The 15,200-nt window shown below is 35.3% G+C and overlaps 1 protein-coding gene across 2 annotated transcripts in view; it reads left to right on the top strand.

The window, feature by feature from the left end:
* WDR26 (WD repeat domain 26) overlaps positions 1–15,200 on the top strand; it is a 36,546-nt gene that overhangs the window by 9,209 nt on the left and 12,137 nt on the right. For both annotated transcript variants that reach the window (XM_057725959.1, XM_057725958.1), the window contains exons 5-8: positions 1,903–2,000; positions 3,473–3,629; positions 8,615–8,753; positions 13,975–14,115. In XM_057725959.1, the coding sequence (XP_057581942.1) occupies positions 1,903–2,000; positions 3,473–3,629; positions 8,615–8,753; positions 13,975–14,115 (535 nt within the window). The remainder of the gene's footprint in view (positions 1–1,902; positions 2,001–3,472; positions 3,630–8,614; positions 8,754–13,974; positions 14,116–15,200) is intronic.

Here is a 15,200-nt window from a genome sequence, read left to right as displayed (position 1 = left end):
TAGAGTGCCCAAAGCCTTGGTTCCGGACCTCTCTCTAGCTGTCTACACACACTTGTAGTGATCTCATTCTATACCATGTCTTCACATACCATCTATATGCCAGTGGCTCTTAAGCTTACCCTCTCATCTGAATTCCCAGTGTATGTATCTAATAGCCTACTTGACAGTCTCCATTTGAATGTCTGAAAAGCTATCTCAGAGTTATGTGTTCAGAACAGAAATTCTTGATTCCCATTGTCCCTGTACCCACTCCACCCCCACAAACCTGTCTCTCCCCTAGTTTTCCTCATCTCAGTAAATGGTAAGACCTTGTACCCACTTCTAACGAAAAACTTAAGCCTCGTCCTTGCATTTTTCTTTTCACTGTGACATGTATTGTTCACGTAAGGAAATGGCCCACAGATGACAAGATGTTGAATTGACATGGTTTCTTCCTCTCAGTCTAGTGTCCTTTGAGTTATACCACATGACTTCCGATAAACAGACAAGCCTTTGAAACCTTAAGCTGTAATGTAAATTTTCAAAAGGGAGCAGCAGCAATCATGGGTAACTTTGGCAAAATTTTAAAAGTAAACAACTTTTTGTAAAATTGATAATAAATTTTACTCCCAAAAAGTTATTTTAGAAACCAAATTTTTGCAGTGTCCAACTTCTTGTATAGGGTTTTGTGAGTCTAATTACTTATACTATTAAAAGGTAAGTTTTCATCAGCTAAGGCACTTTATATAGTAAATGGCAAGAGGACAAGTAGTTCTGCTGTTGGGTAAGAGGCTATTAAGTTATTTAGATGATAAATACAATATGCTAAATGTAATACACAGTTAAGAAAAGGAGGTGATGATACTCAAGTTAACTGAGAGTTTTCTGATACTTACATTATCATTTATTAAGCTCTACCTGTATGCCAGGTAGTAGACCATATACTCCATCTTACGTAATGCTCACTGCCCTACTTAATACCCTGTTTACAAATGAGAAGAACAGATTGGTCTGAGATCAGAGTACCAGGCAAAATAGAAGGAGAGTTACTTGCCAGGTGTAATCTCCATGTTTGAATAATGCCTTCACTTTTACTTTCAAAGCCTGTACTTCTGAGAAGAGCCAGAACCAGGTCAGGGTCACACTTCCAGCAGGGAGTCCTCATGTATTCTCTAGAATCCATGAATTTAGCATTTATGCCTCCTTCGGCACATATAGTGAGTAATAAAACAGTTCCCAAGTGTTCTGCTTTGGGATCTCAGTACCTTTCACAAGATGACATAAGGATGAGTATCCAATTATACCATTCCTTGAGTGGCATTTTTTATGAACTCTTGAAGGTATGTTATTTTTATTTAATTAACTTAGTGTGAATATCTGTGAAGGGTTTGGTTTTTTGTTTTTTTGTTGTTGTTTTTGAGTTTAACTATTGAGCAGTTAATTTAACATAAGTTAATAAGTTCTACAGCTACAATTCCTGGGTTCATTTTTTACTTTGCCTCTTAACCGTAAGCCAGTTACTTAAGCTTTTTGGGCCTTGGTTTCCTCATTTATAAAAATAGAATAATAGTGTTCACTTCATACAGGGTTGTTATGAACATAAAATGAACTAATATATGTTGAGTGTTTAGTTAAGAGCAGAGCCTGGCACACAGTAAGAGCTACAGATGTATAATGATATGTAACAGTAAATCTAAGGATACATCTGTTAATAGATAGCATAACTAATATTATCTGTTATGTCATTACTGTTCTATTTTGGTGCCAGTTTGTATTAATGAATTGGGTCCATTGTAGAAATTTCTTCTTGATATATATTTCTTAGTAAGAACTAGATATCCAGAGTATAATCAGTATTTTTCAATTATGTTTAATCCAAAGAAAAGGGTTTGCTATTTGGTGCTTTCTCTGTCATATTTTTAGATATCTGATGTGTAGCCATGCAGAAGACCTGCGTGCAAAAGCGGAGTGGGAAGGCAAAGGAACAGCTTCCCGATCCAAACTGCTGGACAAACTTCAGAGTAAGAGTCTTAATTTTCGATGTTTCTGTATTTTCTCTTAGAAATGATATTGTGGCTCAATTAGAAAGACTTGTGTCTAAACATACTCTTATCAAGTAGTTATATAGAAGGAGGGAGGAAGGATCCATTAAGAGGCCCTTTAAATAGAAGGAGGGAGGAAGGATCCATTAAGAGGCCCTTTAAACCAGAGGCTTCAAGTTCCACCATGGAGTCTAAGATGCTAACCCCTGGAGTCAGTGAGAGGATGCTGGTCCCAGAGCAAGTCTCCTTTCGTTTCTTTTCTGTAGTGATGCTCCCCTTAAGATTTTGTTTGGGGGAGAAGTGCTGTGGTTAGAGAAAAAAACATGCAAACCACAGCTTTAAGCCGCAAGTGTTTAAGATAGAGGCAGACCTCGTTTTATTGTGCTTCACTTTATGGGGCTTCGCAGGTAACTGCATTTTTTACAGATTGAAGGTTTGTGGCAACCCTGAGTTGTCAAATGACGGTTAGCATTTTTTTTAGCAATAAAGTATTTTTTTAATTGAGGCTTGTACATTTTTTTAGACATAATGCTGTTGCACAGTTAATACACTACAATGTAATGTAAACACAAATTTTATATGCAGTGGGAAACCAAAAAAAATTTGTAACTCACTTTATCGTGATGTTCGTTTTACTGAATGGTCTAGAACCAAACCCACAATATCTCCAAGGTGTGCTTGTTTTTTGTTGATTTCATTAGTAAGGCACAGATTTCTTTAGGTAAATAGTTTTACCCTCCCTCCAAATATTTTATGTAACTTCCAAATTAGAGTAGGGGTTTTGTTTTTGCCACATCTTTATAATAAAAGACCCTCTTTCCCTCTCTGGTTAGACCATATTCTGTGTGTTTATGTTGAGGTGGCAGTGGATACCCTAAGAATCAGAAAACCATATGGTCGTGGAGGCAGAAGGCATTGAAGAATTGATATAGATTAGTATCGATAATCAAAACACCAGTTATTCCCTGAATTGTCACAGTATCTGTGACATTAGAAGCTATTTGATAGGACTTAGAACTTGACTTATTCCAACATTTTGGCTTGCTCTTTGTTAAGTGGAGATTTTTCCTACACTTTTAGTGATGCTTAGTCTCCCTCTGGGACAGAATTATCTTTAGATTTTCTTTTCATCACTGCGTTTTTATTTTTCTGTTGAGTTTTTGTTGTTGTTGGGCTTTTGTTGTTTTAGCAAGTCCACATACAAATTAAAGCCCTCCTACCCAACTATATTCCATTCTAGTGGCAACATAGCTGTAAGCTGCTGACAAATATTCATAAAGCTTACATGTTCTATCATGTCACCCAGAACTGCTCTATTTAAAGGACACAATGTTATTAGAGTAGGGGCAAGTGCAGCAGCAGATGAGTCAAATGTCCTAAATGAAAGTAAACTGTTTTTTTTTTTTAATTTTAATTTTTATTTCTCTTTTTAAAAATATCTTCTATTAAAGCCTATTTACCACCATCAGTGATGCTTCCCCCACGGCGTTTACAGACTCTCCTGCGGCAGGCGGTGGAACTACAAAGGGATCGGTGCCTATATCACAATACCAAACTTGATAATAATCTAGATTCTGTGTCTCTGCTTATAGATCATGTTTGTAGTAGGTAAGGAAAATTTCTTGTATTCTAAAGTAGGCTAACATTTTATGGACTCACTTATGAACTTTATTAAAATGTTTTTTTAGAGTTTTACCCTGTCACCATAAAACAATTCATGTGTGCTTTAGCATTCACAAGTGCAGCTAGAACTACTGAGCTGACAATTAAGAGAAATTTGTATATGTTTATATAGGAAACCACTCCTTGAGAACTAAAGCTGGAAAGTCTGTTTTTGCCTATAGGTTTGGTTGGTCATTTTCTGTATCTGGCCATTAAAGGATTTGTAAGTGATATTGTTTGAGAATGCCAGTGATCCAAGCATTTACTGTCCTTGGATGCCAGAGATCATTTAATCCTGACATATGGCTCTTTTAACTATAGCCCAAATTATTTTCTGCTCATAATGATCATGGAAATACTTTTTTCATAATGAAAGTTATGCTTTTTAGTTGAAGGTGACCTTTCAACTAGAAATGTTTAGAATAACAGGTATTAACTTTCTGGTTTGGGTTTTATTATCATACCTACCCATCTATATAATTTAACTTACAAGAATTCAGGCTTCACTTTTGATGTTAGGAGTATTTTGAGTAAAAATATCCCTACTATTTTAATAATGATCTCCATTGTTTCAGCAGAGCTTTAATTTTTAAGATACTGAAAAACAAATTGTGAAATCTTTCAAACTCCAGGAGGAAAATTATGTGTGTCTGGTGAACCAGACATAACAGCTGCAGTGCACGTGCTCAATTTCTTTTGTCAAAGATCCTCAGAGAACTACTGAAAATAACATGAATAGGAAGAATAAAAGTGTATAAGTATGAGAGCTTTGGAAAAACGAGGAATTTATGAATAACCATAAAACTTACATATATGTGCATATATGCGCTGTGACTTAAGATAATCTTGTGCATAAACTACTTTCATACGTGGTTGAATTCTCACTTCCCTCCCCCACTGCAATGTAAAAAATAGTAATAATTGAACTATTGGCCATAAATTACTTCAATCTTAGTTACCTTAAAGTATTGGATAATTACTTGGTGCACTTAAAGAAAGTAATTAGAGATCCTTTTCCTTTATCCCTTGTTATTCTTTAACACTGTTCTTTGATTTGCTTATGAGAATTTTTAAGTCTTTTCGTTTAAGTTGAATAGAGGTAGGAGATAATAGATTAAAAGGCTATATGGTTTCATATTTTATAGCTCCTTTAGGATATTTGAGATCAGTGTTAAAATTAAGGTGATTGTGAACCCAAATTTTTTTTGGTTCATTAATTTATTGCTGGTGGAGTACATCGAAAGGTATATATAGTAGACTTTATGGTTCAAGAGATATCAGTAAGTTGAGGGAAACTGAAATGTATGAGAACATGACCTACATTTTTCTTAAGTGCTTTAATTTCTATACTGGTACTTGTGAGAGTAAATGATGATTGGAAGGCCTTCCCTATAATCTACAAACAAAACTTTGATTCTGCGCTCTTAGTTATCACTGCCCCTCCCCCCCACCTCCACTTCAGAGCAATTTCTGTAGTATTAGGGTTTATGCAGCCAACACAACACCAGAACTGTTGCTGATGTTGGTAAAGAACAACATCTTTATTAAATTCAGTGGCTACTTTCCAACCTACATCTTAGCATTTCTATAGCATTTGACTGCTTTGCCTTGAAGCTGTTCCTTTTGACATTCCAGACTCTTGGTTTTACTTCTGGCTACTCCTCAGGCTTCTCCTCTTTCCCTGTCCCTCTAATAAGTTTCTGTTCCAGAACTAACTGTGTTTCTTTTCTCACCCTACTCTTCTTGTTTAGATTATACTTCCATGGTTCTAATGACCCCTAAATCTGGGCTAGAGCTACAGAACTATCTCCTAAGCCTTAGACCTTAATACAATAATGTGAATATAACTCAAGTACCATAAATGCAACATCTCAAAGAAGAATTTCCCTCTTCTCTTACCTATCCCTTCAAAGTCTGCTTTTCCTTTTGGGTTCCCTCTCTCAGTGAAAGGCTACCATCTACCCAGTTTCTTCAAGGAGTCAGCCTTGACTTTTCACTCTGGGGAGTCACTAAGTGGGGAGGTGTCAGGCACTAAGTCAGTATATGTAGACTTTAGAGCCCTTTATTGCTGAAGTGGGAAAATAGAACCTAGATTTGAAGTAATTTCTGGTGTTCCCCAGTCATTTGAAAGTCTTAGAAATAAAAGTTGATATTTTTTTATTGTTTTACTCCCTTTTAGAAACTAGATTTTAGCATTGAAACTAAGAAACTATTTTTTCAGAATTAAATCTTAGCATTTAAATCTAATTACCAGCTTTTCTCTTTTCTCTATGGAGAATAAAGAATTGATTATGAAAATGTGAACTGTAGCTTTTTTAAATCTTGCTCAGCACTGAAGAGATTTCATTAGATTATGTATTATTTGTATTTGTCACAATTTGCACATACGTAATTTAGGTTAAATTTGATCAGTAAGGGACAGGAATTTTTTTGTGGGGTTTTTTTTCACCAATCAACAGAAGGATGTGTCCACAGATGGCTTTTTATAAGTATTATTTTTTAGTAAAGGATCATAAAATATTTATAGAATGTTAAGATTTATAAAATGTTAAGGTTTAGCTTGATTAAAATGCTACTTTTTTTCGGTTTGATTTGGGAAGGTACTGATATTTTTAACAAATCTTAAATTTTAAATTTACTTGAAAACAAAGACCTACAAACTGTCACTTTATATACTCTAAAATTAGCCTTTTAATAAACTAGGGGCTATTAATTAGTCTTTTTAAAAGATTATTTAAGTAATAATAAAATAATGACAATTTAAATACCACCTTGACATTCAGATACAACTGATTGTCAATAATCTGGATGCCTTGTGCCCTGTAACTTTGACTATGAATCAGTGCTTCCTTAAGGACATTTTGCTGTTCTGATTTTAGATATATCTTTTCATTCATGATCAGCTTTAGCCATTTGAATTATTGTGTATTTTATGCCTAGATATAAACTGTTCCTCACTGAATAAGTTACATCACTATTGACTGTCACCCATCAGAGGGGAGAAAAATCATTTTTGATGTGGAAGTACTTACTCGATTGAAATTTTATCCAGCAGTCTTGAAAACTACAATTTAAAAAATATATTTGGAAAGAAAACTGACCCTAGAGTCAGCCATAAGTTTAAAAATCCTACTTCAGTTATTCATCAGTTTGGTATCTGTTAAGTTTTTTGCTCTCTTTGAGCCTCATGAAAATGGGGGTGTTACTTCCCTTGCAGGCTAGTTTTGAGAACTGGCACTGCTGTATGTAAAGCATGTAGCACAGTGCTTGGCATCTAGTAAGTGCTTAATAAATGTAAACTGGAATTGATTATGTTTCAGTTCAGATATAGAATAATATTTTAATATTAAAGCAATTTATAGTTAGTATGAAAGTATAAAGTAGTCTCTGAGCAGCCAACTGCTAAGGCACATTGCCATGTGTGCCAGATAAAGAATGTTCATTTAATTTACTTTTAAATATATATTGCCTGTCAGGCTGGTGAATTGACAAAATTGTTTTTAAATTATAGGTTGGTTGGAGGGAAAAATACAGAGAAGGTCTGTTTTTTAAAACAGACTTAAAAGTTTACCCATTAATGTTTAAGTAACTTTTTTACAATATAGATCTTTACTGTCCCAACAGTAGCTACTAATTACATGTAACTGTTTAAATTTAAATGAAAAGTAATTTAAATCAAAATTAAATGAAAAAAATCTAAGTTCCTCAAGTGTGCTCAATAGCCACATACGGCCAGGGTTATCAGATTGGACAGTACAGATATATAACATTAGTATTGTCACAGAAAGCTCTATTGGATAGTCCTGATGTAGAAACTGGAAAAGAATATAGTGGTTTTTAAAAGAGTGCTTAATGAGAATAGTGATTCTTAGGATAACTTTTTCCTCTTTAACTTAGTAAAGTTAATCATAGAGGTCTTTGCCCTGAATATGTAATAATTGCAACTTATAAAGTACTAGCTAAGCATCAGACAGTCTGAATGCTTGACATTCATTATCGTCCTTTTATTTCATCCTTGTATAAGGAATTCTATAAAGCAAGTACCCTTGTCTTTATTTTATGGTTGGAAAAATTGACATTTACAGAGATTAAATAAATCTCCCAGAATCACAGCTAGTAAGTGGCCAAGATTTGAACCTAAGTCTCTTGAACTCTACTGCCATTCTTTTTTTTTTTTTTTTTTTTTTTTTTTTTTGTAACTTTGCTTTGACTGCTGCCATTCTTAAGGCTTTGCTCTTAACCACTACAGAGTCTGCTGTGTATTGCACTTCTGTGCTGTCCTCAAAATAATGCTAATAATCACTTTTGAATAGCTGTTGCATTCCAGGAATTTTAGATGCATTTCTCATCCTTACAAGAACCCTAAGAACCTTGTTAGGTATATATTCATCTCATTTTATAGATGAGAGAATTGAACTCAAAGGAGTTAAATGACTTGACAACTAAAGCTTGTGTCCCAAAATTGTCTGACTGTAGTGCCTATTTGTTATGCCAAGTTGCTTTTTATATAAATGAAAATGTACATTATTTCTTCTGGAACAACCTGATGCCAGCCCACTTATACAAACAAACATGAAGCCCTGATTGTTAATTTTTATTTATATGAATTGGCTTAATCAGACCAAAAATTCTGTAATGGGTGCATACTTTTTCTTTAATCTTGAGAAGAGGGGTAAAAAAGGATATATTGTAAATTGAAGTGGACTTTAGGTTACTGATTTCTCCTAAGATTGCCTTGACTATTGTTATAATATTTTCTTTTTCAACATAACCAATATAAATGTGATTCTTAGGATTTACAAATGCATTTATATCTTACTTTGAAAGTTTTTGATCTCCAAAGAAGTTTCATCAGTTGTTTAACCTTTTTCATTATTATTACTCTTAATCTATTTTAAAAGAATAATTATTTCTGGACTTATTTGTTTTAGGAGGCAGTTCCCATGTTATACTCAGCAGATACTTACGGAGCATTGTAATGAAGTGTGGTTCTGTAAATTCTCTAACGATGGCACTAAACTAGCAACAGGATCAAAAGATACAACAGTTATCATATGGCAAGTTGATCCGGTATGTACTTCAGTATGACTGTTTAGATTGCAAAAAGAGGTAATTTTAAATCTAATTGATTGAGTACATATTTTTAAAGTATGCATATATAAATAAATTCTTTTCCAAGAGCATTTTTTGTCATCTGTCATGTCTTTTCTGTGTTGTTTAGGTGATATGTATAGATTAATATTATCAAAATTGTTGAATGCTATGTGCTAGAATTGTACTTTGTGTGTGCATTATCTAGTTTCATCCTCTGAATAACTCTCTGAGATACTGACATCTCCTGTTTTCAGGTGAGGAAACCAAGATAAAAGTTAAATGCCCAGGCTCTCACAGCTTATAAATGGCAGTTTATAAGATGGCTGAGTTAGATTTAAATCCAGGAATACTGTTACTCCAGGCCTACTGCTCTTAATGTCTCTGCCAATTTGTTGTCTTTGTTAATACTTGATTTACAGATTAATACAATGTCCATTCTGTCACAGTTTAGAAAAGACTCGTTACCATTTTGCCTTCTGAAACCCTTCATTATCTTCTGTAACTTGTGGAACTTCTGTTAAACATCCCCCTACTTCTTTCCTCACAGTGATACATATGAAAAGTATTGTATTCTGGGTTTAAAATTCTAAGTTCCCTTTAACATCAGATTTGTCTTTGTTTATAATCAGGTGACCTACAGATTTGTAGAAATAAGTATTTCCATTTCTTTCAGCCAGTTAAACATTTGTTGATCAATCAAGGAAGTACATGACTCCAAATAGGTTCAGGAGTTGTATTTGTTTTTAGGAGTCATACACCTAAAATCAGAAAGTATAAATAATCTTATTTAAAATTTAGAATTAGAATATGATATTCACCCACAGTAAAGTGTTGAACTCCTATGTTGAAAAAATAGAAAAGGGGGGCCATAGAAGGAAATATTTTAAAAGGAATAAAATCAAATTTGAGAGCATACATCAATTCTTGTGTACCTGCAATATGCTATGAATGAAGAAAGGTAAATAAGATCTACTCTTTGCCTGAAAGCAGTCATTCTTTCCATTTTATTGTACCATGTACTCTTCTGGCAGCCTGAACTCTGTGGAGCCCCTCCTCAGAATAGTGTTTTTAAATGCATAAACCAAAACACATAGGAAGCCCAAGTATAAATTAATTACAGAGGAAACCCAATTATATTGACTATAGTTATCCAAATACTACAAAAACAGATACGATATAGTAATGTGCTTTTTTATTAACATATTAAGTAACAGATTCTAGCAGCAGATATGATAACTACAAGAATTTTGAAGTAGTGACAAGGATAAATAATATTTTGAGATATCTGCAACAACTATAATATGATGTGAAAATATTTGAGATTTCCATTATTAACAGTCACCTAATACTACCTAATAAGTGATACTACCTTGTTAATGGCCTGCATTCAATATTGAAGGAAATACTGAATTTCAGTCTGGTCAGTGAAAATAAAGATGTGCATTTTCAAGTACAAGGACTGCTGCTTCTATCCCTGGATGACTCCTTTAGATCTCAGGTTAAGAAACTCTGTGAAAGGAATGCAGTTTAGAAAGGGAAATTAAATACATTGAAATAGGAATTATACAATGTATGTAAAATATTATGAAAGCACAAAGGAGCTTCACAGGAGTACCTCAGTTGAGTCTTGCTGTACATAACAGCTGGAAACAGGAAAGGGGCATCTCAAGAAGAGCGGGACCTTCCTTTCCTTTCTCCTCACCCCCAAGTATTCTCTAAGTTAAGAGAATAGGATGAGTAAGGCAAAGCATGGGAAATATGACTAGAAAAACAGGTTGGGGGACTTTCTTAGGTGGCGTAGTGGTTAGGAATCCGCCTGCCAATGCAGGGGACATGGGTTCGATCCCTGCTCCAGGAAGATCCCACATGCCACGGAGCAGATAAGCCTGTGTGCCACAACTGTTGGGCCTGCGCTCTAGAGCCTGTGAGCTGCAACTATTGAGCCCATGTGCCGCAGCTATTGAAGCCTTTGTGCCTAGAGCCCGTGCTCCACAAGAGAAGCCACCGCAGTAAGAAGCCCACACACCACAATGAAGAGTAGCCCCCACTCACTGCAACTAGAGAAAGCCCGTGTGCAGCAACGAAGACCCAATGCAGCCAATAAATTAATTAATTAATTTTAAAAAATAGGTTGGGATCCAGTCATAGCCTTTGGATACTATTAAGAGGAGTATTTTCATTCAGTAGTTATTTGCAAGATGTCTTATAAGAAAGTAACAATATCAAAACTATTTGTATTACTTTTTTTCTTCTAGCAACAGTGTGTAAGAGTCCCTTTTGTTTAGCAAGTATTTTTTGAGCACCTGCTGTGTGCCAGGCCTTTTGATAGAAATCAGACTGGGCTCCTGATAATACAGTGTAATTATTCTATAATGGGTGCTACGGGAGCTCAAAGAAGAAATCCTACTGGAATTGGAAAGCAAGGGAAAGTAAGACAAGTTTTGGGTGAAGGAGAAGTAACTAATTATTTAGGCAAAACTAGTTACACCTGGCCCTTGGGTGAAAGAGAACATGGCTGGACATTTGGGCAGTTTGGAGGAAGAGATTTTGTAGACTGAGAGATGAGGTTAGTGAAGTAAGTAACAACCAGATTGAGGAGAATCTCAAATACTTTGCTAAGGAGTTCAGACTTTTATGCCTGTGTTTCCCAAAGTGTTTTTGTGAGAATACTGGTTATGCAGAATGTTAATAGGTGTTACATGTAAAGGGCTTTTATGGCCAGATTAGCTTGGGAAATGCACAATTAGTGCTTACATTCAAATCTAAGATATAGTGGGTCTTAGAGTTTGGTGTCATGATGTTTTATTATGTCAAATATTATTTGAATAACTTAAGAAAATTGGTGCTTTTTTTGAATATGTGTTTTGTCTGTGTGTTTTTAAGGAATAGAAAAAAGAACATAGAGAACATTAAGATTTGAATTGTCATTCCAATGCCTAGTTTCCTTTAACAGGTTTTCTTACCTTTGCCCCCAAAAAGGAATTTTACCCATTCCCCTGCCCAAAATCCAAGCAAAGTTAAGTGGGTCCCATGAACATGGTAGTACCACTTGGAATAATAGGTTGCTATAGAGACTTGTGTAAAATATAATATTAATATTCTCATTGGTTTTCAACTTTTTCTTTTACAGGGTTGTATTTTTTAATGTGCATGAAAATTAGTTTTTGAGTTAAATACTTTGGTAGTAGTTTGCCATTAGTTTAGAAGTAAATCTTTGTGTAAATCTAAAGCTGGTGCTTTTTCATTTTATTAATGAAAGTTTGTTCCTAGATCTTGAGCTAGTTTGAAAGACTTGACTTGCTTATTAAGTTATGCAAGCCACTTTGATCTAATGATGCTGTGATCTAATACCCCATACCTATTATCATCCTCCCAAAGAAGAATAAGAAGTAATTGCATTGTAAACTATTGAATTTTGTCAAAACAAATTCCCAGTTTAGTTTTATCAGACTAGTTCCAGACCTGTTTCTAACTGCTTGTGGGTCATCACCATTGGAATTTTCTCCAGGCTCAAAACTGGTCTCTGTAAGTTTTTAGTCCAGCCAAATACCTGCTTCCTCTATTCACTGTCTTCATCCATTCTTATCCCCAAAACAGAAATTTAGAGGTTGTCTTTGAACATTTCTTGTCTCATCGTGTCGTGTCAGTTTTATGTCCCATGTATATTTTGATCTGACCTCTCTTAGTCCTGACCATGTTAGTTTAGGGCCTCATTTCTTGTCTTAACTATATGGCTGCTGTACTGGCTCATGAGGGGTGTTCTTATCTTGTGTCTCTTTGTCCTGATTCATCTTCCACACTGTTGTATGAGTTCTCTTCCTCTATACTATGTATTCCAAAGCTTAAAAGTCATAAGTGGCTCTTCACTCACAGGATAAAGTTTAACCCTTTAGCCTAAAATAAAGATGTCAATTTTTCCAGTCTTGTCACTTGCTACTTCCATGTTTGCACTATAGATAGTTCATCCTGTATAGCTTTAGAGTAAGGCACCTCTGGTTCAAATCCCTGGTGGTACTATCAACAGAGGCAAGTTTCTAACCATTCTAAACCTATATGTCCTTCCCTGTAATATGGGGGAGGAGACTGATACTTAACCTTTTAGATTTATGAGGTTTAAATGAGATACTGTTTCTGAATAGTGCTAATACTGATTAGCACTAGATAAGTGGTAGCTCTGCTGGTGGGAATATAAAATGGTTCAAACACTTTGAAAACAGTTTGACAGCTCCTCAAAATGTTAATAAGCACAGAGTTAGCATATGACCCAGGAATTCTACCCCTACATATATGCCCAAGAGAAATAAAAACATAAGCCTGCACAGGACTTCCTAGGTGGTGCAGTGGTTAAGAATCCACCTGCCAGTGCAAGGGGCACTGGTTCGATCCCTGCCCCAGGAAGATTCCACATGCCACAGAGCAACTAAGCCTGTGCGCCACAACTACTGAGCCTGTGCTCTAGAGCCTTGAGCCACAACTGTTGAGTCCATGTGCCACAACTACTGAAGCCCACACGCCTAGAGCCCATGCTCCGCAATAAGAGAAGCCACCGCAATGAGCAGCCTGCGCACCGCAACAAAGAGTAGCCCCCGCTCGCCACAACTAGAGAAAGCCTGTGTGCAGCAACAAAGACCCAGTGCAGCCCATAAATAAATAAAAATTAAAAAAAAGAAAAACAGGTCTGCACAAAAACTTGTACATAGTTGTAGCAGTGTTATTCATGATAACCAAAATGTGGAAACAATCCAAATATTGCAAAATGTGGTATAGCCATAAAATGGAATATTATTCAGCAATTTAAAAGGAATAAAATACTGGTACATTTTACAACATGGATGAACCCTGAAAACTTCATGCTAAGTGAAAAGCCAATTACAAAAGACTTACATGTTCTATGATTTCATTTATATGAAATGTCCAGAACAGGCAAATCCATAGAGAAAGGAGGGTTGCCAGTGCTGGAGGGAGGGAGAATGGGGAATAACTGCTAATGAGTATGGGAGTTATTTTTGGGGTGATGAAAATGTTCTCAAGTTAGATAGTAGCGATGGTTGCACAATCTGAATATACTAAAAGCCACTGAATCATAAAAGGGTGAATTTATCAGAGTGCATCTTTGCAGCTATTTAAGTTCTTATGCCCAAAAAAAAGGACTTTAGGAATGAGGGTTAATAACTAAGTTGTCTGTTTTCCCTCCTAGGATACACACCTGCTAAAACTGCTTAAAACCTTAGAAGGCCATGCTTACGGCGTTTCCTATATTGCGTGGAGTCCAGATGACAACTATCTTGTTGCTTGTGGCCCGGATGACTGCTCTGAGCTTTGGCTTTGGAATGTACAAGTGAGCACATTTCATCCTTGGCTTAGTCTTTAAAGCACAGTCATACTGCACGTATTCATTATCATTTTATTCACCGTCTGTAGAACAGCATCATTCAACCTGAATTACCATGATGCATCTCTTGTAAAAGATAATTTGTCACATGGAACCCAGGTGTCCAGACTTATAGTAAATTTAAATATTATGATGAGTATAAAAGCATTTTTGATCAGTAGGTATTTTTAGGGATGTATTTTGTAGTGTGTGATTTGTGCTATTTACTGTGGTACTTGGTACCTCAAAGAAGATTTTACTGTTGTTTTATAGTTGCACAGTTGTACACAGAACTTACCTTTCAAGTGTGAAAACATCGACATTACACCAAATTTTCCATTCCGATGGCAATTGCACCATCTCTTTATATTTAATGTTCCAGTCTCGTTTAGTAAATTTAAATGTTCTCAGTACTTACACTATTCAAGGTTTTATTATAGTTTCTAAGTGAAAACTTGAACACTATCTACGGTCCCATTTTAGAAAAACTCAACACCAGGTTCACTCCATCATCTACAGACTATCTTGGAAACCTTATAATTACCATTTAAAATTATTTTTTAAACAACTCCTGTAAGGTGACTGGTTAGGTGATGGTTTTTGGTTTTTTAAGGTCTAAGCACAGCAATTATTCAGGCTACGGTTTGGGTGTAAAAGTATAAGTTGATGGGATGTGGTTTTGAGTTTGGGGACCTATAAGTAAGTTGATTTTAACCAAAAGAGTGAAGATGGAGCTCCATAGAAATGACTCAAACAATAAGATGGCATTGAAGACAGATAAACACTAAGATGTACCTGACAATGATGCACCGTAAATCTGATTCTACAGTAAGATTTCTATTTCAACCCAGCTTTTTGTTAAGAAAATTCCGAAATGTTGAAGAAGGTTGAAAGATGAGTACAGAGATGAAGTGATGACCTGTATGCCTGCCACCCTAGATTCAACAAATGTTATTAACGTTTTTTTACATTTTGTATATATATACATACATGCATGCATACAAACATACATACTTACATGTATATCCATACCGGAAACATCTGGAAGTAAA

The sequence above is a fragment of the Hippopotamus amphibius genome, chromosome 3 (genome assembly GCF_030028045.1).
Source record: "Hippopotamus amphibius kiboko isolate mHipAmp2 chromosome 3, mHipAmp2.hap2, whole genome shotgun sequence".
NCBI classification, from domain to species: Eukaryota; Metazoa; Chordata; class Mammalia; order Artiodactyla; family Hippopotamidae; genus Hippopotamus; species Hippopotamus amphibius.
This window is presented reverse-complemented; position numbering and strand designations above follow the sequence as displayed.